Below are 24,523 nucleotides of genomic sequence, written 5' to 3' on the forward strand. Positions count from 1 at the left end.
TTTCCCCAACAAAGTGTCCAAAACCAGTTTGCAAAGCACAATAGTTCCGGATCCAAGCCAGTGAAGCCAGGAATAAATTAGGTAAAATCTTCTCGTGGTTGCAGCCGTGAATTGTAGGTTTGTACAAAGAGTCCTGGAACTCTAAAACTAAAGTCTAGGCACTAAGAGAAAGCCTCTGGGCTGTTCTGTAAACAAAATCTGTTAAAGACACAATGTTCTGGCAGTTGATATCAAAGTGCAGATTATGTGCAAAGGTTGCTCCACAGGGAAGGAAACGCCAAAGTTTAGTGCCAATGATAGAGAATGTGAGAGACTACACCTGTAAAAACTAGGAGACAAAGACAAGGAGGACAAATCTTTTAAAGACCTCTAAACAGTTGTTTTACGTGCAGTCCTCGTCGTATCAGGAGGGAACCCAATTAAAAAAAGTAAATTAACATAAAAAGTAATTGCCATCCAATGTCATCGATGAAGTATGCATAACCTTATATTCAGAGCTATTTAAATATTGTACGAAGCTAATTAAGGTTTTTGAAGGAAGTGCATTTTTTAACTTTGAAACGATGAAGGAGGTCATCACACCATAGCATATTCGGTCATGTCGTTCGAATTAGGCTGAAAAAGTTTGACTATGCTAAAGCAGGTGAAGTCGGGACTTTGTCAGTTTAAACAAAAACAAAAAAAACAAACAAACAAAACAAACAAACAAAAAAGATGCAACCAAAAAGTTTGGAAAGAACCGCTGATAGGAATGCGTGAGCATTGGGATTTGTGACATAGAGAAAGTTAACTTTTGTTTTTAATATACCGGTCTTGTATTTTATGACCAGCTATTTCACATTTGTATATGCGGCTGTAGTTGCTAATATTGTACGCCTGTGTGCGTGGGATCACGAGCATCTCCACTAGCATCTCCTCCCTCCTAGACGCGTCGTCTCCCCCCTGCCACCCGCTGCTATCTGTCGCGACACCCCATGTCAAGAAGCCCGCCTGAAACTCCCGCGAAGGATTGCAACTCGTTCTTTTCGCTATATCTAGCCCCAAAATGACCACTTCTTAGCAAACACAATTACCGCCCCTGCCTCTCACCTGTCCTCTGATTGATGAAAAAGTCGGCTCGGCTGACACGCCTCAATTTGCAGCTCCGCTAGGTGGAGCCACTGTCAGTGGGCATGCGTGACGGAGCCGTAAAGTGTGCGTGCTCGCACGGAGAGACCGCGGGCATCCGCTGCAACCACTCCCACTCTGGTATTTCGTCTTCAAATTTTTTCTTCTTCTCGGACTCCGAGGTTTAAATGCCATAATCTAGTGCCTTGTAACGAAAGCTTGTGGCAACGAAATCCTTCACAGCTTGTTTGGCTTTCAGTAATATGTTTCCAATATTAACGAGGAAGTGAAGTTGAAGACTGGTGGCATCTGCTTCCGGTACATTACGATAGTCATGACCTCTTGCTTTAGAAACATTAAATGTGGTTTTCCTATTGTCCGCCCAGTTGCTAATGTTTTGCAAATCCTCCGTTTTAAGGATGGACGAACCCTTCTAGTGTCTGCACCCAATGGCCTTAAAATCAGTCTCCAGAACGCTCGGGGCAGTTGGTACCAACTGCTGGAAGCATGCTGGCTGGTCTTCCCACATCAGTATTTATCTGTTATACCTCTGTCTGTACCAGACTTCCAGGCTGGCCGTCTCGACCTCTCGACTTTCTTTATGCTTGGACTTTTATCTTTGCCACATGGACATTATTTTAACAGCCGGTTTTGAAATTTTGGTACTGGCCTTGGTTTCCTGTAGAAGGCGCCGTCAAGTGTAGACAAATCCCGAACCTGATCAAGGGCCTTAGTCAATGATGCGAGTGTAGGTCGTTGCCCTATGGCAACGTGGAGAATTAAAGACAACCGTGTCTTCTTCCCAAAGTTATAAATCGGTGTCCAGACCCCACAGATGTTTTACCTCTAGAGCCGTAGTAATAAAGCGGTGGCAAAGGGGCCCTCCATGACAACTGTTACAGGTGGACACGTTGGCTGACGGCGGTCTCCACTAAAGGTATAAAATGTACTGGGAAGAATTTTGGGGAGGTGAAGGGAAGGAAAAGGATTTAGGTTAATCTGAGTTCGGCATGCTTAGATAGCATATTATAAAGACTTGTCACACTGGATTAGAGAGCGTTTGATCGGTAGACACTAAGATGACCAATTGGCAAGTCACTAGGTGAGGAAGAGTCAGAATAAAAGTCCTCTTCCTACGGCTATTAATTTTTTTTTTATTTTAAGCACGACGAAATGATGCAATCTCCTAAATGCTAGGTTAGCTTGAAATCTTTCTGTGAAGCATCTCTCTAATTACCCCGCCTCTAAGGCGAAAGCCATCACTTGTTCTTCGATTCGTGCTAACATTTTCTTGCCGGTGATTTAAACTAAAGACCAAAAAACAAAAAAAAAAAAAAAAAAAAAACCAACGTTTCCACATTACTACTTGAAAACAGAAACTAGATTGATTTCCTCCCTCCCTCCAAAAAATCGCTGTTTAACCGAATAAAACACTACGGTCGTGACATTAGTAAGTACAGGTACAGCTGCGGTCCACTTTAATGACACTCCTTTCTTCTCTCTCTCGCTTTCCAGACACAAAGGCAATAGTGCCATCTCCTCCAAAGGGACCAGCTGAATGGAAAAGTGTTAACAGGCACAAATGATCATTTTCAATGCCCACTATGCGTGTCTTTTATCTCTTGTGTCGTTTGATTGCTTTTGGTATCTGTATCACTGTTCATTTATCTCTGGCGACTGATTTTAATACTTTTAGTGTTTCTTGCTGCTCTCAGTCCTCTAATAGGAATAAACAAGTGAACCATCACCTGAAACACACACACACGAGCTCTCTCTGAGAGAAGAAAAAAAAGATGGTTGCGTGCTTGACGTGTAACATAAGCTGCAGCGCGTCCCTACTCTTGCCATCACGCAGCCCCCTGACAGCGCATGCGCCGCAAGCCAGGGTCCGAGAAATTGCACCGCTCTCTGCAGACGTCACACCTCGCAGGCAGGGCTAGGGTTACCAGAAACATACACGGAATCGGAAACCGTAATTATTATTACTTGCAACACTATCCTCTTTTTCTTTCTTCTGTGGTTTTTTTTTCTGTAAATTTGGCATGTTCATCAGACAATTTCGAAAAACGATGTGGATGGGGAGAGAGTGGGTAAAAATTAATACCTGCACGGAAATGAGCAGGACAAAGGTTTGCATTTATCAGTTATGGTTACACTTGACAGCATTCAAGTGGCGGGCACGCAAATGTCAAATTTAAAAAATGCCGGGTCATCTGTAACACAGTTTGTGAGAGCTCCAGAGCAGCACCTTCGGTGTTCTTGCCTGTGTCACGCTCACCAGCTGTCTTGTGGTGGAACCGGGCAACCAGCTATCGTTCAGACTGTATTCACGTCTGGGAAACTGGCAAGGAAGAACTCCCCGGGAGTTGTCAAATTTTTTTTAAGAAGAATCAGACACAGTGTGACACTCCTGCTTACCACAGGTCGATCCGTCGTGCCACTCCGTCCCACAGACCGCGCCTGCCAACACCATCATGCTTGCGACACACACGTTCCTGGGTCTTGCCAACAGGCCGACATGTTCTAAAGCCTTAAACAGTTCTTCGGTCTTGCCAGTCCATCGACGTATTTTAAGCCAGGCGTTGTGCATGTGAAGGAACCGTTCCTCAGTCTTGCCAAAGCACATGGACACGCAAGGCCTGCCACAGAACCGTTCCTCGCGGCCATGCCAACACGCCAGCGTTCCCCCACGTCAGCAAGAAATCGATGGCAAGAAGAAAGTCTTGCAGTCGGTGTGGCGCAAACATGTGTCCTGATAAACCAACAGGCTCGCCAGCCGGTCTACAAGAGACGACGACTAGCGATGCTCGCCAACAAAGGTGTCGGGCCGTGCAAAGGAGTCCTTGTCGGCTCATGGCCAACTTTCGTCATATGCACGGCGATACTCGAGCTAACCTGCACGTGTGTAGTGAGCGGGTGTATGTGGGCGTATGGCATCCAGTTACAATGAGATACAAGTATTTACAAGAAGACACTGAAACATCGAGACATTTCACACCTTAAAAACGGGCCACGCCGGAAATATGAGACCAATGCTTTCGCTCTACATAAAAACATTAATAAAATATGGTTACAATAACAGCGAGATAAAAACCATCAAGGGAGTCTGGTAATATTTTTTTCAATATCAAGATTAAGGCGGCAAAAACACAAAAATGAAAGGATGCTTGGCGTGCAGGACACTCACAAGGGAGATAAAACGTGATTTATTAGCTGCATCTGATCCTGTTTCGTGACATGTGACGTCCATTCAATATTGTAATTAACGTAGTGTTTTATATATATATATATATATCTTACAAAAATTGTATTATGTAGATATCGTACTTTTAACAAGTATATATCAAGATAATTTTAGAATCAGAAAATATATCAGTGTAAACAACAATATCTATGAAAAATTATTTCATGCAGTCAAGCTCACAGGTCACGAGTACAGTAATTAGTGTGGCGGTCACAACACAGGGTCAAGTGTGAGAGGGGATCCCGCAACAGATCCCAGAAACATGGCCTCGTGTGTAAAGTTCTGTCAAATATACTCTAATTAATCAAATATATCTACAATTAGTCAAATATCCATGTACCTCTATTTTTTTTTTCATGAATAAGCGCTCACGCACACACACTGACGCACAATGGCGTTGACTCCAAGTATACAATGGTCAGATACTACCAGTACACTAAATTTGGCAGGATTTTGCATCTCACATATAGCTGGAAGCTTTACAAGCCAATGTAATAAAATAAACAATTGTTTACATTGTTTATCATCTTAATAAAATATGTCGAGGTACCCGTCAATTTCCCCCCTTTTGGTGGCACAGATACATTCACAGCTGGTATCGGACTTGCAGTTTGCTGCCTTTCATTCTCTCTGCCAGGATGGCATCGAAAGCTTCATTCTGGGCTACGGTGAAGTAGTTCTTCCAGTCTCCCACAACACCTGTTATAGGGACAGGACAAAATAAACAGCTGTCAGCAGTGATACAGAGCCGAACGGCATTTGATGAGCACTAAATGTGACTTCTAAACCAATCGTGAGCAGAAGTCGCTCATTTTATTCATCAGGGATGGGAAATGCCGGCCTGTAGGCCGTATAAAGCTCGCGAAATCATTTGATCTGGCCTTGCAAAGGCAACCGCAGGTGGGACTCGAGTCGATGAAGTCTTTATGTGTTTATCATTGCAACAAAAATTTATATATTAAGGGAATCGCAATAGGTATATTTTACGGGACAACCAAGGAACGTCAGTTACGGGACAGACAGGACATATATGAGTACATGATTGACATGCTTCTCGCCATGTGCCCGCGGCCTTTATTGCGGCGACTCGGAGGGCAGTCAGTGCCAGGCAGGCTGGGCGTGTACAGGCTGCAAAAATGTTGACACAATGACTAAATACAGCGGGCGAATTTTTAAGTCTATAATTTGAAATCGATGACAGCCCGCTAATGATAATAATAATAAATTAAGAATTTATATGACGCAACATCTCAACCAAAGGGCAAGTTAATTGCTCTGAACAAGATCACGAAATAGTCACAAAGAAGTAGAACAATGCGAAGACTCGCTGCGTTCGGGCAGTAAAGGGCGATCACTGAAGATATAACGGTAACGACGGTAACGAGAGCAAGGGTTAGTGACGTCATAATGAGAATGTATTGACAAATCTTGAAAATATTAAATATCATATGACACTGCATAAAAGACGATATAAATATCCATGTATGGAAAAGGTTCCCCATACCTGATGTAAATAGAAAGAAGCAATTATGAAAGAGTCACTCAGGAAAAGAAAAAAAATGAACAGTTTCTAGAATAACAGACAGCAGGAAGAAAAGTTTTTTTTTTTTATGTATCAAAATGGTACATATACAGAGATGTATTAAACAACATTCCAGAGAGAGAGACGGCTAAGCAGTCTTGCCGGGGAAATGAAATCCTAACGATAAATAGAATGTCGGCGAGGTCACCGACCTAGCTTTGTTCTCGCCCATGAACTCCGCCTGTAGCGCTGAGCCACGCCCGTCCTCGGCCCCTTAGCGCTAACAGGGTGGTGGAAGGGAAGCTACTCTAACCTTTTCTGAACATGACCTCGCTGTGGTTCTGATGAGGTTTCTTGTCTTCCTTCATGTGGTCAAAGCCGCACTTGGTGACCACTGCCGAGATCAAATCCGACGAGCAGCTTACACCAAGGAAGTCAGCAAGGCGTTTTGTTTCACGACTTGGATCCTACAATAATAATAATGATACTGATGATGAACATTATCATAAATGACATGAATTTCTACATCTTCACTTGCACAAGCATGCATGCACACACGTTCATATATGATAAAAAAAAATACCTCCTTCATATCTTCGTACATGACGACATGGATAGGGTTCACGCGGTCACCGTAAATTACGTTCTCCCAGCTGTTAGTATAGTCGAACCATGAACCATAGTCGACTGCGGACAGGAGGAACAACATTAAAGTTGGTGCACATTTAAATCACTTTGCGGGACCTGACATGTGACTTTTGTCTTGTTTTGCTGGAAAGCAGGTTAAGTGCAGATACAAATGTGCTATATATTGATGAGTGAATGTGCAAGCACTGTGTGTGCGTGTTGTGTACACGATTATGTGCATGCGAGTAAGCTAATCATAAAGTTAGTAAAGTCGATTAACAGTTCAAATGTTGAAAGAAAAACACGTACAGGTGATTCATTACTTTAGAACTATGCTGTCTTTACGTCATGTTAAAAACAAACAACAACTATGCTGACATCATCAAAGACAGTCACGGACAACGGACGTCCTCCTTCTGTGCTGCTCTGCAGTCGAACTCTCTTCCACATCACATTTGCCACTCGAAGAGCGATGCCATCAACTTTGAACACGCAGTCAACTAAGCCCCATTTCACACTAATGGCGCCAAGAAAAAGTGCGTTTGTACCGTGATAACATCTGTGATATCTTCCCTTTATCAGACCTTGATATAAGACAGACACTTTTTTATCTTCTGACTTGAGAATATTAACCGATTAGTAATACCTTTGATCAACCAGATTTTTAAAAAAAAAATTGTGATAAACTAACAAGACTGTATGCATTCACACACACACACACACAGAGTCAGGGGAAGAGGGAGAGAGAGGTAGAACGATAGAGCGAAAGACCCAGGCTTCCACCACATGTATATAGAAAACATATAAAACTGGAAATAGGTGAAACACCTTTCCCTTCCACGAAAAGCTCCAGCCAGTCCTTGAATTCCCCGCTGTACTCGTAGTACTCCGACAGCTTGACATGGTGGTTGTACAAGGACACGGCCACGTCCTTGGGGTTGCGGCAGACGAAGACGATCTTTAGGCGGCGCGTGTGAACCTCGTGCGGAAGGTCGGCGTAGAGAACGTGCGAGTTGAGCACGCGCGGGGACTGAAACTCGCCGATATTGGCCGCAGAGTTGAACTCGATCATGTGGAGCGACTTCTTGAAGGTGATCGTCTCGGCTTGCCCTCTCAGCAGCATCATCATCACCTCCCATACCCAGTGAGTGCCTGGCTCGGCGAGGTCAAGATACATGAAAAGTCCAAAATTACAATGGGGATATTTTATAATTAATTTTTTTTAATTATATTGATTTAATTCCTAAAATAAAGACTTAACGAGGAGATACGAATCAAAGGACGTATTTTAGAATGAGGGGATGTAGGCCCCTTGAAAATATTTCCCATATAAAAGTTAACTCACCAAATGACCTTTATTTTGTGATTGAGCATTCAATCCTTACGAGCTAAACATACCAAGCATACATTCATTCTGCAAATCGTTCAACGTTTCAAAATCGCCTGGAGGCAGGAAACTTTACCGGATTTCGGATAGCCGCAAAGAATGATGTCATCGTCTCTTAACGGCAGGTCACGGTATGACTTCAAATTCTCCAGAGGGAAGTCGGGAAATAAGCGGCCTTCTAGCTCCACCACCCGCAGCCTGCAGCCTGGACTTGTCCGTGAAATACTTGGTGGTCATCCTCAATACTCACACTCACGCCACCTCTGTAAAGCAATATTAAAAATAGGCAACAGACTCACTGAATAAAAAGATGTCGACTTTTATGGCTGGGCCCTCAGAAAGAGAAGTTCTTGATTTTTTTTTTTTTTTTTCAAAAATGAGCTTGTATAAACTTGCTAATCAAATAATCATTTAATATGGCGGCAATCCACCCGTCCATATGTATTTTGTCTTTTTAATATTTCTGTTTGCTGCAACAAACCTGAGGATGTCACAGGGTTTGCGGCAGATGAGATGTGTTTTCGTGTCGCCAGATCCCGCTCTACTCGATACAGTCAATAAAATGCGCGACATCTGTCTTGACTGCCTTTCTGTTCGCTATGTACACCCCTCCAGGCACTCCCCTGCCAACTTAATGTGTCGAGCTTTTATTTTTAGTAGATTTCAAGCTTCTACCGACACACACAGTCTCTCTCACTCTACTCACCCCCACCCACACACGCGGAGGAGAGGGGGAGTGATGTTTTACACCGAGACAGCAACTACACATGCGGAGGAACAGGGGGAGGAGAGAAAGAAAAGCAGGGCGAAAGTCACGACAAGCCGCCGCTCGCTCTTCAGCCGTCACGCTGGGTCGACTTGCCTGCAGTATGTCATCGAACGAGTGCAACAACGACAATCACGACAACGTGATGATAATCACCATCGTCAGGCGACAGTCTCAAACTACACCCATCACAAAGTACAAAGTACAGTTATCCCATGTGACACAATTCTATCTTTTCTCTTTCAAGATTGTCATGAACACCTACATTGTTAGCACACGGGTTTAAAGCAATTATCACCAATTAGGCCATTAGGGCACTTCAGTTTCATTAGACATCAACTCTAAAGATTATACTGTACCAAAAAAAACACCCATAGAAAATCCAGTGAGAACAAAAAGCTAGGAAAATGAATAAATTATGTATATTTAAAAAAGATATATAATGAGGATCACAATGATGTTATTATTACTTGCTAGGGTTTTCACCCCCTGCTCACTGTTCCAGTCACCTGCAAGTTTATCAAACAAAAGCTTGCAGGCTGTCACTTGATACATCAGCATCTAGACAAATATCCAGCTGCTGAAGGATCTGAATGTGAAATATGCACCGGTTTTAACTATCATTTTGAAGTACTAAGATACTGAAGTTTGGAAGGTCTGCCATATGCACCTAACAAAAAGGGCTAGTCATAATCATACATCTGTTTGTAAATTGCTTCTGTCTATATAATATATGCCGATATATCTTGATCAAAAAGCATGCTGAAATCAGAAAAAGTAGAACCTACTATTTGCATATGGAGATCACATATCCCCACCTTCGGATAACATGTAATTTATATTTGCAAATTTTGCAACAGAAAAATGACTGAAACTTTAAAATTGAAATGTGCATGAACATCTCATTACTTGCATGACAATTATATTTAACTGTTGACAGATATTACCTGCTTCAGTGATTTCAAAAATTTCCTCAAGAAAATAAAATCCTTTTAAGATGAGATTCTTTCCAACTTATTGTTCCATTAAATGCAAGGACACATGTGGTTTATCTAAATGATGTACTGCCAAATATAAAAAAATAAAACTCACTGACAGGATAGAGCACTTTATTATCAAGTAGGGTTAATGACAGAAAATGCATTAGCAAAGGGGAAAAAATAAGGTTATACTTACAAATCACCCAAAGATCAGCAGTAGCAATCACAGATTAAGCAACTGAGCATGAGAGGTCTACTCTGCTCACTAAGCTGACATTGACCTTTTTTTCATCCTGCACCTGATGCTCAAAAGCATGTGCCCTGATGGGTTAGCTGAAAGTAATTGATAAGATTACAAATAGGTAGGGTCAGAGATAATTGGGAGAGATAGATGGAAAGGAGTGTGTATGACTGTGTATGTGTAAAGAAGATAAATAGGGGGTGGGATGAGAGAAAGAGATGATGAAAACACCTGAGAATATTGTGAGGATGTTTTTATGCGTTTTATGCCTGAATATAGAGCACAAAGCCTAAGCAAAAATCCTAGCCATAAAACTAACACTAAATAAATAATTCCTATGGGTCTAAAAAAAGGACTTTATTCAGACTGATAGCTTCTGTAACATCATCCGATGTGTGTCATGCACACCAACAATAGGGCAGAGCTTGTCTGCCATGCTTATCACAACATGCAAGTGAGTCATGACACTTGTGGTGGAGAAACAACTGCCATAATCTATGTTGCATTCTTTCCCCAGTACTTATTTTATATTGCAGATGTGATACTTAAAAATGTTCATGCCAATTTAAGAGAATGATTAATTCTAAAAGATCATTCTGAATAACAATCTTACTAATTACTGGCACACAGATTATGGGACTTCTCAAGCAAATTGTATTTTCATTATGCAACTGGTTTAAAAAGTATATAAAGGTTAATATGATAGGAAATAAAAGTGCCAGTTTATTGTAATATCAGTTAGGAAATCTAAACAATAGGAATTGTTTACATATATTAAACAAACTCAGATCTACTGACGTAGAAGTAGCCAAGTTCAGACATGACTGCTGACTGCACTAGTCCATAATGAAGACATGAATTAGGAACAATTTGTACAGAACAAGGTCATTAAAATGTATGTCAAAATGTATGTCTGCCTGTATCTTTTTTGCAAAAAATTTTATTAGCAATTTTAAGAGAATTCAAAATGCAATATTGTTTAGAAAAATTCAGCTGTAAGAAAATAAACAATATCTAGTAAGTGTCAAATACTGAATTCATTGATGAGATCCTAAGTAGGGCATATGAGAGCTTTTAATCTGTCTGCAAGGGCTGCTTGATAATAGTTGTTGGCATTTTACACTGGGTTATGGTAATCGAAGTAATGTAGAATGATCCTGTTAGATGCCAGATAATTTGAGAGATAAAAATTCTATAGTTAAGTTAAAACAATATTAATTTGGAGCACATATGGTATTTCTGGTGTTGATTTATCGTTTCCTTATCATATTTGATATCATAATATTTGTGAAATTATCTTTTACTAAATAAATTTTCAACACAAATTCAATTAAAATGTACGGGCACTGTTCCACCTGCAAAATTATTCCATGGATATTCTCGTGGGAGAAATTTCAAACTAATGCCTGTTTACATGATGTGGGTTAGTGCAGAAGTGTCTTGTCAACATGTCTGAACCATGGTAAAATTCAGTTAACATTGGGCTGTGGCAGTAAACTTGACTCAATTGAAGGTAAATATTGATAGCAGTTTCCAAACGATGAAGAGAGCAGAGCTGTCACAGTCGATTAATGGATTAGTTCGTTCGTGTGCACGCATGGAATCAGGTGTTATTTTGCTGCTAGTCATGCACATCCAGTGACTACACAAGATGGAGGGGAGGTAAACCCAAACTTTAAAAATGTCGGCCGACGTGTACACAGACCAGGTGAAAAAAACCTTTATGATTGAAGTGTTAGCAACCGAGTGCCTCATTCGCATGGTGAAACTCAACGATCAACGACTAGCGGTCCTCCGCATGCGTTTTGTTGACATCTCACTGACAGCTAAGTCAGTGCTTGTGTGGTATTTCTAGGCCGGAGTAAATCATCGACGTGTGGTATTTTCGTACACGAGCGAGAGGTGGGCGGGTAAAAACTGTAAATGCGTATAGGATATCTCTAGAGGAGACCAAACGAAACTGTAATACCAATGATGATAAAGGATAATGTAAACAGTTGTGCTTGACCTGATTTTTTTTTTTTTTTTTTAAAAGGAAAGTGCCCGTATTAGTCCTACACGCGTGATTCGTGTGGTCTTGAAGTCTTCGTACGTGTACATGGAGTAGAGGGCTGCCAAACCTGGCATCATTATAACCTGGTTGTGGAACTGATAAAATTATCTCCCGATGACAGCCATTATAGGTTTGGATGATTGTAATGCTGTATTTTTTAGAGAAAGAGGAAAGACAATGAGAAGAGTGAACTTACGGCGTAGTTAAGGGGAACAAACTTTTGTCAAATCAACCTTACCAGCGACAAGAATTATCTACCTTTCTGCGTCACGGTACCTTGCATCTGATGTTCGCACATTTATTTTATTTATTTTTTTGTCCCCTTCCCCACCTCTCATAAACACTTCAATGTTTTTTTAATTTAAAAATCAACAGAAAATGTTATCATATTGTTGCTGAATGCGTGTGCGTCATATGTTTATTTAAGCTCAGTGGCTTCAATCATATACAAATATCGTCTCGGGACTTACGCTTAACCTGGTAAATCAAAATTAAATATTGATAATTAAACACCAACAAGGTCATTATATAATACTAAAAAAATAATATGCATTTCAACTATTTTATTGGGATTTTCAAGAAGAAATTATCTTGGTGTCACTGGGTTCCTGCATTCGACTGTAATCACAGAAATGCTTTCTTTGAGGAGCAAACTTTCTTGACCATGCACACACATAGTGCAGTTGTCAGCGATGTCAGCGTCACCAAGGTGATAGCTAGAATGATCCTGAACTCTGCTGTTTCCGTACAAAGGTCAAAATCACTCGTCCGTGTGATAATGTCTGGAAAAGTCATCATCATCATCATCATCATTGAATTTGAATGGCTATATGTTACATGATTTTTTTTTTTTTGGTACACAAGGCTTGCTTAATGAGGCTGGTCAAGATTGTTAACAATATCAATGGCCTTTCACAAAGACCTATACTCTGGAGCTCTAACGGTTAAAAGGAATCAGTATGATCACAGACCTTCGCACCCACTACATCACCGTTTCCAAATGCTACCCTCTGGGCGTAGATGGAAACAGCTGGTTGCCAAGAAGAGTGCTTTTGCCAAGTCCTTCATATCAATTATGATATTACTATTGAAAGGGGGCCAACAAATGTACCGCGCGCGTGTGTGTGATAATTATTGCAAGAAGGGAAATTTAAGAGCGAGTGTCGTAACTGTAGAGGTGTGTGGAATGCGACAGCACGTGGTTTGAATTTTTGCTTACCTAAAGCCCAAACAAAAAAAAAATTATATATCTGTTGTAAACAGAAATAGACAATAAAGAAATTGTACTTTATATTTTACAAAAGTAGTTCTCAGAGTTTAAATTATTTTGCACATTTCATTTATTCAAAGATTCGGGGCATGCGCAAAACTGCGAGTCGAAAGAAAGGTGCGGTTGTATCTCTACCTTGCTGTGCTTCCTGATCGCGCTCCCGCACTCGAATATATGAAGTGATGTGGTAAGACTGATTATTTGGATGGGTGTTCTCGCTTGCCATCCTCTTTTGTCTCGGAGACCCACAGCTCTGTGACGACACACGACAGACAGTTGGAATGTCTCCTCATATATGTTGCAATGAGTATTCATTTCAGAAAGACAAATAATGAGAGAAATAAAATGAGGCAAAAGAACAAAATGAAGTATTTCTAGCATGGAGCGTTGTAACAGAGGAATGAAGGTAGAAAGAACTGACCAAAAAAACAAAAAGAAATTAATAGCAAACAATGTGAGAAGGCCAAAAGACTGGCTGACTGTCGAAGTCAGTGGCTAAATGAATACGCACCTGTCGACATCGTTCAGCGTCGTAGGCACACAGCCGGATACCTGACAGTTAATATAGAGGACAGGTGAGAAGGTATATCGAATGACTCTGAAGCCAAGAGTCACAGATTTGCCTTGATTGTTGATGGACATGCCAAGAGGAGGCAGCACACACCTGTTAAAAATTAACAATTATGGGATTGACTTTGCTGACATTTGTTCAAAATAAATAACAGTGCTGTCGGTTGTTTCTAAACAGGAACTGATTACTGGCTAAAAGACACTATCCAGGAAAGCGAAACCAATTTATATACTCTGTTTGTTCGTAAATCCTATTCGTGGACCATAAGATAATAGTTTAATAGATAACGCTGCTGCTGCTTTTTTATAATTTTATTCTTTGATTTTTGTGTAATAGAAACATTTTGTTTGCCATATACTGAAATAGTAACACTTCTAGATATTTAAAAGTATCTAAATTATGTAAATGAAGTAAGACTACAAAAACAACATTAAAAAACAAACTATTAAAACAAAGTTTTAAGACAGGAATATACAAACCCAGACTGATCCAGCAGATCCGTGAAATACTTGGCCTCTTCACGACTGTGTGAATCAAGCAGCGTGCAACGTTTGACAATCATGTCTGCCAGACCTTACAAACAAAGACAAGAGAACACTGTTGCAACATGAAGCAGCAAAACTGTCGAGTTGACAAGACATTTGAATGAGCTGAAAAAGTAATGTAATATGGAGGGCAAAGGAACCAAACAGTAGCTTACAAAGTGTGATGTAACACCATCAGCAATGTAAACACAGATGAGAATGCACATTGTTGGCGGGGAGAATGTCCATATCGTGTAAATAGTGTTAACTGCTGATCTTAGGCGTTTGAGTGATGAAACCTTGCTTCGTCTTTGTCAGAAAACTAAATTTTTCAGGTCAGCCTTCGGGAGGAATAATGCAGTCTCCTCCAAGTTCCATTTGAACTTTATTTTTGTAGCAGAAAATGTCCGTTGGAATCTTAATCTGCCTGCAGTAGTAAACATCTTGAGGATGTGCTCAGAATTTTGGTCTTCTCGGCTTCTCGGCCGCAGAAAGAGATTGGTGAGGATGCTAGCTTTACCTTTTTGAAGATGTGAGCGTTCATGAGCTGTCACGAAAGAAGCAAGCGAACGACACAAGTTTCGTTTCTCTTCGTCTCCATCAGTGCTGGTAACTCCAGTGAATGTTTCGGTAGCCGCTTCCATTTCTCTCACTGAGTCTCTGCTTTGATATCTTTGTGTCTGAGGTTAAACGAGATGATTTTGACGGTTGGAGGAAGTAATCTTTGATGTTTGTGCGGCTTTTTGGGAGGAAGGAGGGCGTTTGAACTGCGTTGTGGTTACCTGATGTTTCGGTTAGGCTGATTTGGAAGAAGAGTATGTCCCCAACGTTTACCACTGACTCTGAAGGAAGTGGCCTCATCTCTTCGTCCAGAAGCTTGTACACGAAGTTCTCCGACGTGTCCGTCCAAGTCCCATGAGGCAACAAACTGAAATAATTATACAACATGCATGCGTGCACGCACACACACACATGTTTAAAGTTTGTCACAAAGAGTGTCTTGAGAAAAAAACAACAGCGTTTAAGAATCAACATCTCTTCTAGCGGCATAGGTAGATCACATATCAACATCCTCGAATTAAAACGTTTTATCTGTTAACTGTCTGAAGGAGACAATTTACATCCCATTTATTTCCTTTCATTTGACTTTCATTTTTTTTTTTCATTTTTTGTTTATCACAATTTCAATTTCCTTTTTCTCAGAACCACTTTCTATACATAGGCGATTTTTCTATAATTTGTTGATGATAACACTAGCGATGAAAATGACAAGTCAGCTGTTTATGACGTCACTGACCTAGGGTCGAGGCGCTGAGTCTCGAGGTCAGCTGTGAACTCGCGAAACTGGACGGGAGGATAGTCGCACTTGAACTCCACAATTTCATCATAGTCTCTCAGACCCTCGGGTGAATATTGTACGATGAAGTACACTCGTTGAGACATCTGTCCAAGAGAAATGACAGACTACATGTAGCTGCATGTTGTCATGTTTGTGTTTGGTATTGAGTGATGTACTTGTCAGACTGAGTCAACCATCTCTCAAATCCTGCCGCAATATTTGCAGGTACTGGACATACTTGTGGTCTTCTAGATCATACACTTACAATTATCTTTGTAAGTTTATTGGCCTATCGTGAAGAGAAGGGACACGATACCTTTACCTCTCTCTCTCTCTCTCGCTCTCTCACAAACACACACACAAACGCATGCATGCTTTCCCCAGTAAAACAGTGTTTAGTTATTACAAGTTTATCCTCGTCAGTCATGGTCATATCTGCTGGACAGGATCCCCCTTGTTTACGAAAATACTCCCAGCCTCCATAGCCTCCCCACGACGGATCCAAGTCGTTGGGATTCGTTTGTGACCAGGTCCTTCCGGCACTGAGGATTGTTGTAGTTGCCGAGACTGCAGACAAAGACCTTCCACCCATCACATGTAAACTAAAATAGACACGAACATGTTCTTCCTGGATTTGTTTTTGAAATTCTGTATTTATTTTTTCAACAGAAGCTTGTCTTTTGCAAACGACCTTCAAACATGTATTACTTTACAATACCTACTTTAAACAATACGGTAAGGCCGCAAGACAGTTGTGCGCCTTGAAGACACATCTGTGTGTTTAATGAGACATTAAAAGTAAAATAATAAATTAAAGAAAGAAGGTAAGAAGAAAATGATAACCAAGAGGACTGAGAGTGATTTCTAAAGATTGGTTCCATTAGAAAACAAAGTCAATATAACTAATCAAGACCTGTATGAGAACCAAGAGGCATAACCAAGTGCTTCTACCACTTCTTTCCCTTCCTCCCCAAATAAAAAATAGTATGAGATCGTAAACAAATTAACAAAATATTCAGTTAGTCATGAAGGAATTGCACATGTTAATGGACACAAGAAATTACATGTTCGGAAATATACATACCTCAGGCGATAAATATAGCCGACAAAATTGCCGTACGGTACGATGTTATAGGCGATGCGGTCCACAAAGCATTTGAACTGAACTGCCATCAAGACAACAACATGTTGTCAACAAGAGACCCTACATCATTTCAAGGCTGGATAATGGTGGAGGGTGGTGAATGTTTTCTCGGTGTGTCCTAGCACCGTCCTTCAGTCACTCTCTTAATTAGTTCGTCTCTTACTTAGAAGATTTTTTTTTTTTAAATAATTTAAATAATAATTCAAAATATATAATTATATTAAAATGATCAATGAAAGCCACTGATATATAGTTAATCATTAAATAAATGTCATATAGTAAAGTATTATAGATTGATTTGAAACTTTAAACGATACTATCAGAATGTCATAGCAAAACAATATTTCTGATTTTAAAAAAATTAAAACAAATATGATTTTTCATAGCCTTAAATACGGTAAGGTAAATAAAACTCTTTGATGACTGGTTTCTTTTTCTTAGTCAGCCAGAAGATATAAAAAAAAAATTCATGGAAACAGGAAACTTTAAGTAAAACCAGTGAATCTGCTAGTTTTAGATAAGTGGAAAGGTTTTGCTCGTCCTTACATCTGTCCTGCTCACACCGGGGCCCTGTCCTGCCATCCTCACACACGCACACCGCTGGCTGGCCGCTCTGTGCAGTCAAGCATGTCTTCGACATGCACCCCAACTCTGCACGGCAGCTGACGTCCCCTGTACAGTAACAGTTGTCGTACGTTGATGGATAGCTTGGAGAAATAAATGGATAATCATGGGATAACTGGATCAGTGGGTGAGCGGAAGACATACAATGTATTTGGCTGGATGGATGGGAGTAATGATGACTGGATGAATAGTTGCGAGATAACTGAAATAATTGATTACAGGATGACTTGACGACTGGGTCTATGGGTGACAAGACCGATGGATGGATAGAATAATTATTTTTGCCCACCTTCTGCATAATCTGACGATGAATACATGCAGTTGAGACCCCAGGAATTCACGCAAACGCAGTGGCCGTCTGCTTGACACCTGCCGCCGTTCTGACATTCACTTCCGGGTCGATGGCAGTCGAAGCCGCCCTGACCTGCAATCATTCCGATGCTGGACGAATCTGGGCTCATCAGGAGACACCTGAAGTTTCTTATTGCCGGTTTCAAAAGTGACAATCATTTCAACACTGCTGTACATACTTTTCCTGTACCATGGAAGAATTTTTGTTTATCCCGTTGAAAACTTATCTTGCAGCAAACAATAAAAATAATCTTACTTAACAGAGATTTAGAAAAGGCTAAACAACAAAACATTGATGTCGGCCTGTCCAAAGTTTTATGTCTATATTATTTGCAAGGTAATAGTTCTTACCTATTCCCCAGCACAAAACATTCACAAGCGCAAAGAAAGGAAGTGCTGCCATTTTGTTTCCTGCCAAGCTTCTGTCAACTCATGAAAGCGAGGCTCTGAATAAAGTACAACACACTGGGTTGCTTGGGAGGAAGCTGTCCTTTAGATATGGAAATGAGTGGGCTGGGCGTTTGCTTTTGATTTAGTAGTGGAGACAAAATTTACTGCTTTCTTTTTTCTTTTAATTTTTAACTTGTAGATGGGAAACGTCTATCCTCAGTCAGTCCTCATCTTCGGTCCTCACGTTGTCACGTGTAGTCTGGGTCTGTCTCTAAGCCCCTCCTGTCACCTCTAAGCTGTTGAGCAATTTAACTTCCCTCTTTATACTCCACACTACAAAAGACAGAAGCTATTTGTATAGCAAGTCGCCCCGATGTCAACCCATGCGTGAGAGAATAATATAGATGGGGGCAGTCTTCAGAAGCGGCAGCTCTGATTTCACATTGTTCATTCATTAAAGTAGAACAACGAAAAAGGGGTTAAATATATATATATATATATATATATGTATAAAACACAGAAAAGAAGACTGGTTAAAAATAGGCAAATGACTGTATGTGTTCCCATTTTTTCTGAAGTGCGCCTAAATGTTACTAAATATATTTATCTTCGTGTATTTCTCTCAAAAGAGTTGTTGTTAGGGTAGCTTTCGGTACGTGGATTCTCATCTGAGAACTGAGCAATGAGAGAAAACAGGAAAGACACGTACAAACGAACATACACACATGTTCGCGCACGCACACACACAGGCACATATAAGTGCTCGGATGTAATCAGATTTTCACGATTATTTAAAACAGAAACGGCCATGTTTTTACTTTTTATTGCTTTCAAAGTCGGTTGCTTATAATCCAAGATTGACTAAAATCCTGATATCATTATTTCATCTGTAAGCGTTCTTGGCAGTTGGAAACGGAGGCGGGGTTGAATGAGAAGCGTATGTTGCTGATCTACAATCTCCAGCGATGTCAATTATTTATGGCGAGACCAGAAACGAACCGCCCCACCAACAGCCAGCGCGATGACAGCCGCCACAGTCGCCACAGCCGCCATTGCCAGCAAGGCCGAGAACTCGGATGTCTTCAGGCAGCCTTTGAAGGAGGGCGCTGCTGCAGAGCAGAGAACACGTTGTGATGTAGAATATTACATAACTAGCTTTGTAAGACTGTTGATAACCTTGGTATGTTACTGACGAGTAAGTTTTAACAAACATCGTTGTTGCGTTTGAGACTTCTGGTGAAGTTTACACCGGCTTTGCAGGAGTGGTGCCTTCCAAATTAATTTTACACTGGTTCCCTCTTCCACACCCTCCCGTTACATTCCAGATACATGCTTCGGGATATAGGCATAAACATGTAACATTTTTGTATATGTAACTGTGCTGACCTAGCCGAGTGCTGTCACGTGACGGCTTCAGTTTCAATGTAACGGCGTAACCCTGAGAGTGAGTGCTGGTCACTGTTCCCGTGGTGACATCGCGACGCTGTCTGGAGGGATCCTGACACTGAAACACAAAACCCAGAGAGATGGAAGGTTAAGGAACGAACTTTCACCGTCCGGCAAGTAAGACTGGATTGCATCCGGCGGACGAACTTTAGGGAAAGATGGAAGAAGTTAGTGATGTGACCATTAAAGTAGCCAGGACTGCGTGTGTTTGTTACCTTCCTCCCTCGGGTCAGACCATGAGCTAACAGTTTGGTCTCTAAAGAAGAAAAGAAAATATGGGTCGGTACAAAAGACTCGTTAATGATATTTGTTTTGACTGACGTCTATTGAACATCCACACAGTCGTTGTTTCTTTAGTCCTAATGATAGGGGAAAACCTCCGAACCGCTCATTCAAAGATCGAGATTTGACTATATTAAGATTTTAATACTTGAATCAAAAAAGTAACTTCTGCCGTCTGTGAACATAAGGACTGGAGAATGAAGGCAAGGACTGAAACACCGAATAAGTCGGACAGAAGGGAGGAGACACATCACGAGACATGGAGAAAAAAGATGAGGGAACTCGCCGAGCAAAGAGCTTGGACTCGACAGGCGCTGATGTTGAAGACGAGGTGGAGCTTGTCGGACTGTCGGAAGCGGAAAGCACGAAGATGTACTTTGACGAAGTTGGGCGACTTCTCTATAGTGGGTACAGCTCCCGGCATGGCGATGCACCTGCAAGACTGACATACTTCATTGAGCTGCCTGACTGGCAGACTTCAGTCAACCTCACTGACTTCACTCACCTACACATCTCATCATCATCATCATCATCTTATTCTTTACTTCCAGCTTCATGTTCAGAAGACTACTCCAAGACATCTACTGACCCATTCTCTACCAGAATGGTAGGTTGAATGCCGGAGGTGATGTCGCTTGGAAAGGCTGTGACGTCCGTAACACCAAGTGTTAGATCGTCTGAAAAGGAAATGTCAAAGAAAGTGTCAGTCTTAAAAAAGATAATTTATTTATTATTCATCACCTCTGCCTAATGTTGAAGACACTGGCATATTGCGTTGAAGAAGTAAGTAGAATGTTTTGTTAGGACTAAATCTTGTATACATGTACCAAACAATGAGAAGACCATTTTCTGAGCTACTCACGTATTAATTATATTGTTTAACTTTTATAAACAGTCTCTTGCTCTCCAAACACGAAGCAAAATGTCATGGCTAATTAATTTATTTGATTTTTGTTATCTGCGATTGTTAGTAGACTGTAAATTATTAGTAGACAAATGTTGTCAATACTAGAAAATATTCTAAACAATATAAGACATTTTCTAATATTAATATTTCTATATTTAGATAAAATACCGACAGAAATAATCGACAGACTCTAATATGTTTGCATGAAAAACCTTTCTGATACAATGGTCCATCTGTAGAAGTGACCAACGAGACTGACAGAATGGAGAGAAGACACTCTGATAGTCCGAAGTTCCTTTTCTTTGGCCAGTTATATTTATTCGTTATTTGCATTTTAAAAAGTTGAATAAATTTTAGTTAACAAGTCGAGAAAGTTACTCAGAATCGGTATTTGACTGAAAGGGAACTCGATGATAATGGTCTCCCCGATGTCCAGAGCTGTTTGAAGCGGAAGTGGCTGTCCTTCTGACGTCAGCACCTTCATGTCACCAAACGAACCTTGAGTAGCCGTTCTAGTATGCAAATCCAACTTCCTATAGGAAATATCGATAAGTTCTTGTCAACACAGACCTGGAGCACTCTAGTACAAGTAAATAAAACGAAAAAAGGAAATCTGTCCTAGTAACATGGATGATGTTTTCACGCCGTTAAACTGGGACTTCTGCCATTTTGTAACAAAAAATTTGATACTCGAATTGTTGTTGTTTAGATCTCGCAATACTTTGATGTTTGTGTTGTATTCTTGTACATTGGACCATATTATATCTTATTTCCGCGCTTGAATGAAAATGCATATTAAGAGGAATGGTGCAAGATGGATGAATAGCAAAAAGCACTTTCGTCACATGACCTGTCTGGCTGGTGGAGTGGACGAACCTCCACACTCGTCTGGACATCGTTGCTGTTCTGTGTGTTAAACTTGCACTTCAGGCTGACCACACTGTCGTACTCGGACACCCTGAGGGGACTCTGGTAGTTCATCATGTAGTGCAGGGTATACACTGAGTACACGCCCTGCCAACAGACCAATCACTGCTTCCTGTGTCAACGATGTACATTAGTATCATTCAGAGGTGTTTACCTCCTTCACGCCCTGCATCCATTACTCATGATCTTCTGGTGATCTTTCCCTCCTACCAACCTTATATTCTTCCTCATTGTATTTGTCTTTAAGTTTGTTTTTCTTTAGTCTTCATTGTCCCCATGTTTTACATAACACTCATATTCTTAAGCAAATGACATAATTTCGTGTTTTTAACGTTTTTAACCGTAAACAAGAAAACAAACACGCAGAGAACAACTTAGTGTCTATTCTTGTGGTTTTGTACTGCTGATGAAAATAGACAGAAGAGGTTAATCTTGAAGTTAAGAAACAACAAGAATGATGGCGATGGTTTTTTTTCTCTTACTGATGTTTGAGACAAGGGTGAGTGGTCTGGGTTTTAAGTTATGGAGCTTCTGGTGCTGCAACGTATTGGGAAAAGAAAGAAAGAAACAAACAAACAAACAAACGAACAAACAAACAAACGAACAAACAAACAAACAAACAAACAAACAAAAAACAAACAAAATAAAGAAAGAAGATATATTCTTCAAGTCACCTCTGTTGATACAATGGCATTGTAACATTCATTGGAGGGATGGAGGAGAGCTTTTCCTTGCAGAAGATGCCACCCAGACACAATTCCTGGTATTTCTGCCAGCCTATCGCTAAGGATCATACACTGTTTGTCAAAGTGTAGGAGTGGTACAGCACCTATCGTACTGCTCTCTCCAGCCTCCACTAGGAAAGTGAACGCCACATATTCCCGCGTGCATCTCATTTGATCTACCAAAGAGGAAAAGAGATAAACAAAGCCTCATTATAGCAAAGAAAACGCTTCAGGTTTCGATTTATTACAATCTTTCATATACTTTTCTTCCTATCTTCGGGAGTCGATTTCTTTGTCAAACTCGTTCCAGCTACTCTCACTTGTTTACTATTCCTTCTGAGTATTGTCATTCCATCACATAGCCTCTGATCGCCATTCTATCATCTACAAACATGAAATATCCATCTACCGACTAATTCAGAACGCGAGGAAGACAGAAAGATGTAATGAAGATGTAAAGTAAGTCTCACACAGGGGGTCGCTGCACAGGCTGCCAGTCTGCTGCATGTTACACGCACATATACCCATTGTTGTTGTTGTTGTGCCCTTCATCTCCAAACATACAGACCCATTCGCACACACGGCTCTTTGACATATCTCTGTTGTGGCTGTAAACAGATAATCAAGCAGCCAGGTAACCAAACTAATACACAATTCAAGAGACTTCTGTATGGAGTGTGTACCACAGATCATTTGTCGGACGTTTGTAAAAACACACAAATGTGTAAATGCCATAAATTTAAAGTGGTAAAATAAACAACGCCTACGAAGTAAATAATGTAAGTTGTGTTCTTGCCTTCTGTTGTGAAGGTAGCATCCGGGTACTGACACAGTGTGCCTTTAGCTCCAGCACAATGGCATTGTCCTGTGTAGGAGTCACATGTTCCACCATTTAGACATCTCTGTAACGGCCTCATACAGTGTATCTGGCTGATCACTGTCAACAGAAACACACACACACAAACATACACAACATAAACAACACATACATATATATATATATATATGTATGACGAGTACAGCTCTCACAAACATTCATGTGCATCATGGACAAAACATCGTGATGCATGTTCTACACCTGTAAAGAATGATGATGCTTTTACCTGTTTTCTCTGTGGAGTAAAATCTTTAGTCTGTTGGTGTGGAGTGCAACATAAGCTTTCATATCATAAGATACTAGAGAAAGAAACGATACTAAGTACATTATGCAGTGACTAAAGTTCACATCTGTTATTATCGGTGTGTGCTTCAATATGCTGTATTTTTAACTTTCAGTGTGATGTAACCCTGACAATTCAAGAAACAATAAGGTTTTCATTAGTTTGCTACAAGTAAATCATATGCGACATATTTTTATGTGTTCCTGTTCGGTTCTGTAAACTAGATAAATCATTGAATTAAATAATTAGAATAGGAAGAAGATCAAAGAACAGGAAGAGGAGACGAATAAGATTTTAGAAGAGCGGGTAGGTCTCACCTTGCGGGACCAGACAAACAGATGCAAGCAAGAGGAACAGGTATCTGGACATGCTGACCATCTTGAGATGATGATCTTGTCGACTTCGACTATTTCTGGGAGTAAAAGCACCGAGTCTCTTCACAACTGGTGAATTTCTTGGTAACCTTCTGTACAAACTACTGGCATCGTCACACTGAGGATGAACTTGTCAGCAACCCTCTCGATGGCGCGGCTAGAACTGCCTCGGAATTATCTTGATTTCTCTGCAGGACATTATCACCACAGATGAAGAATGATAACAGTCGGGGATGTACCAGATGTCTCTTTACTGATCTGTTATTGGAAATTCCTGAAGGGCGATGGCTTGATGACTGCGTTACTGACTAGACTTCTACAGTACACACAACTCTCGTTGGCAGAGAACTGAGTTGATGATTTAAAATCGTCAGGGAGCAGTTTGTCGATGAAGTAATGTCAACTGTTTTATCGGTTAATTCACAGATGCAAGAGGAAAACACTACACACTACACGTTCCTTTGAAGGGAAGCTTGCAACATGTTTCGCTGTTTCAGAAGTCCTTCCACAAACAGCTACCTGCGTGTCTGAAGACGTCCTGGATGATTGATGTATGTGACAT

At 40.7% G+C, this 24,523-nt stretch overlaps 3 protein-coding genes across 8 annotated transcripts; all 3 read right to left on the reverse strand.

Annotated features, from left to right (window-relative positions):
* Positions 1 to 4,148: 4,148 nt before the first annotated feature.
* LOC112557836 (sulfotransferase 1A3-like) lies at positions 4,149 to 12,147 on the reverse strand. Of its 5 annotated transcripts, none has more exons than XM_025227907.1 (7): positions 12,124 to 12,147; positions 9,830 to 9,966; positions 7,964 to 8,150; positions 7,329 to 7,652; positions 6,457 to 6,560; positions 6,187 to 6,340; positions 4,149 to 5,050 (listed from the first exon to the last, which is right to left on the reverse strand). In XM_025227907.1, exons 4-7 carry the CDS (start codon positions 7,627 to 7,629, stop codon positions 4,938 to 4,940), a joined length of 672 nt encoding a protein of 223 aa, XP_025083692.1. In that variant the 5' UTR covers positions 7,630 to 7,652; positions 7,964 to 8,150; positions 9,830 to 9,966; positions 12,124 to 12,147; the 3' UTR covers positions 4,149 to 4,937. The 5 variants fall into 5 exon arrangements, with proteins under 5 accessions (XP_025083692.1, XP_025083689.1, XP_025083690.1 ...); XM_025227904.1 differs by lacking the exon at positions 12,124 to 12,147 and adding an exon at positions 11,594 to 12,052; XM_025227905.1 differs by lacking the exon at positions 12,124 to 12,147 and adding an exon at positions 11,580 to 12,052.
* Positions 12,148 to 12,332: 185 nt separating this feature from the next.
* LOC112557193 lies at positions 12,333 to 18,534 on the reverse strand. The gene is made up of 11 exons (XM_025226891.1): positions 18,102 to 18,534; positions 17,689 to 17,823; positions 17,322 to 17,447; positions 16,716 to 16,797; positions 16,038 to 16,198; positions 15,590 to 15,735; positions 15,075 to 15,220; positions 14,248 to 14,341; positions 13,709 to 13,861; positions 13,333 to 13,450; positions 12,333 to 12,709 (listed from the first exon to the last, which is right to left on the reverse strand). The coding sequence occupies exons 5-11, from the start codon at positions 16,062 to 16,064 to the stop codon at positions 12,644 to 12,646; spliced, it is 750 nt and encodes a 249-aa protein (XP_025082676.1). The 5' UTR covers positions 16,065 to 16,198; positions 16,716 to 16,797; positions 17,322 to 17,447; positions 17,689 to 17,823; positions 18,102 to 18,534; the 3' UTR covers positions 12,333 to 12,643.
* Positions 18,535 to 18,948: 414 nt separating this feature from the next.
* LOC112558108 (EGF-like domain-containing protein 2) lies at positions 18,949 to 24,496 on the reverse strand. 2 transcript variants are annotated; one of them, XM_025228316.1, is made up of 10 exons: positions 23,905 to 24,496; positions 23,224 to 23,364; positions 22,898 to 23,035; positions 22,377 to 22,603; positions 21,626 to 21,789; positions 21,154 to 21,308; positions 20,458 to 20,545; positions 20,155 to 20,302; positions 19,527 to 19,644; positions 18,949 to 19,246 (listed from the first exon to the last, which is right to left on the reverse strand). In XM_025228316.1, exons 1-10 carry the CDS (start codon positions 23,963 to 23,965, stop codon positions 19,113 to 19,115), a joined length of 1,374 nt encoding a protein of 457 aa, XP_025084101.1. In that variant the 5' UTR covers positions 23,966 to 24,496; the 3' UTR covers positions 18,949 to 19,112. The 2 variants fall into 2 exon arrangements, with proteins under 2 accessions (XP_025084101.1, XP_025084100.1); XM_025228315.1 differs by having other exon boundaries at positions 18,949 to 19,249; positions 23,905 to 24,494.
* Between the last annotated feature and the right edge of the window lie 27 nt (positions 24,497 to 24,523).

Source organism: Pomacea canaliculata, linkage group LG2, assembly GCF_003073045.1.
Source record: "Pomacea canaliculata isolate SZHN2017 linkage group LG2, ASM307304v1, whole genome shotgun sequence".
In the NCBI taxonomy this organism is placed as follows: Eukaryota; Metazoa; Mollusca; class Gastropoda; order Architaenioglossa; family Ampullariidae; genus Pomacea; species Pomacea canaliculata.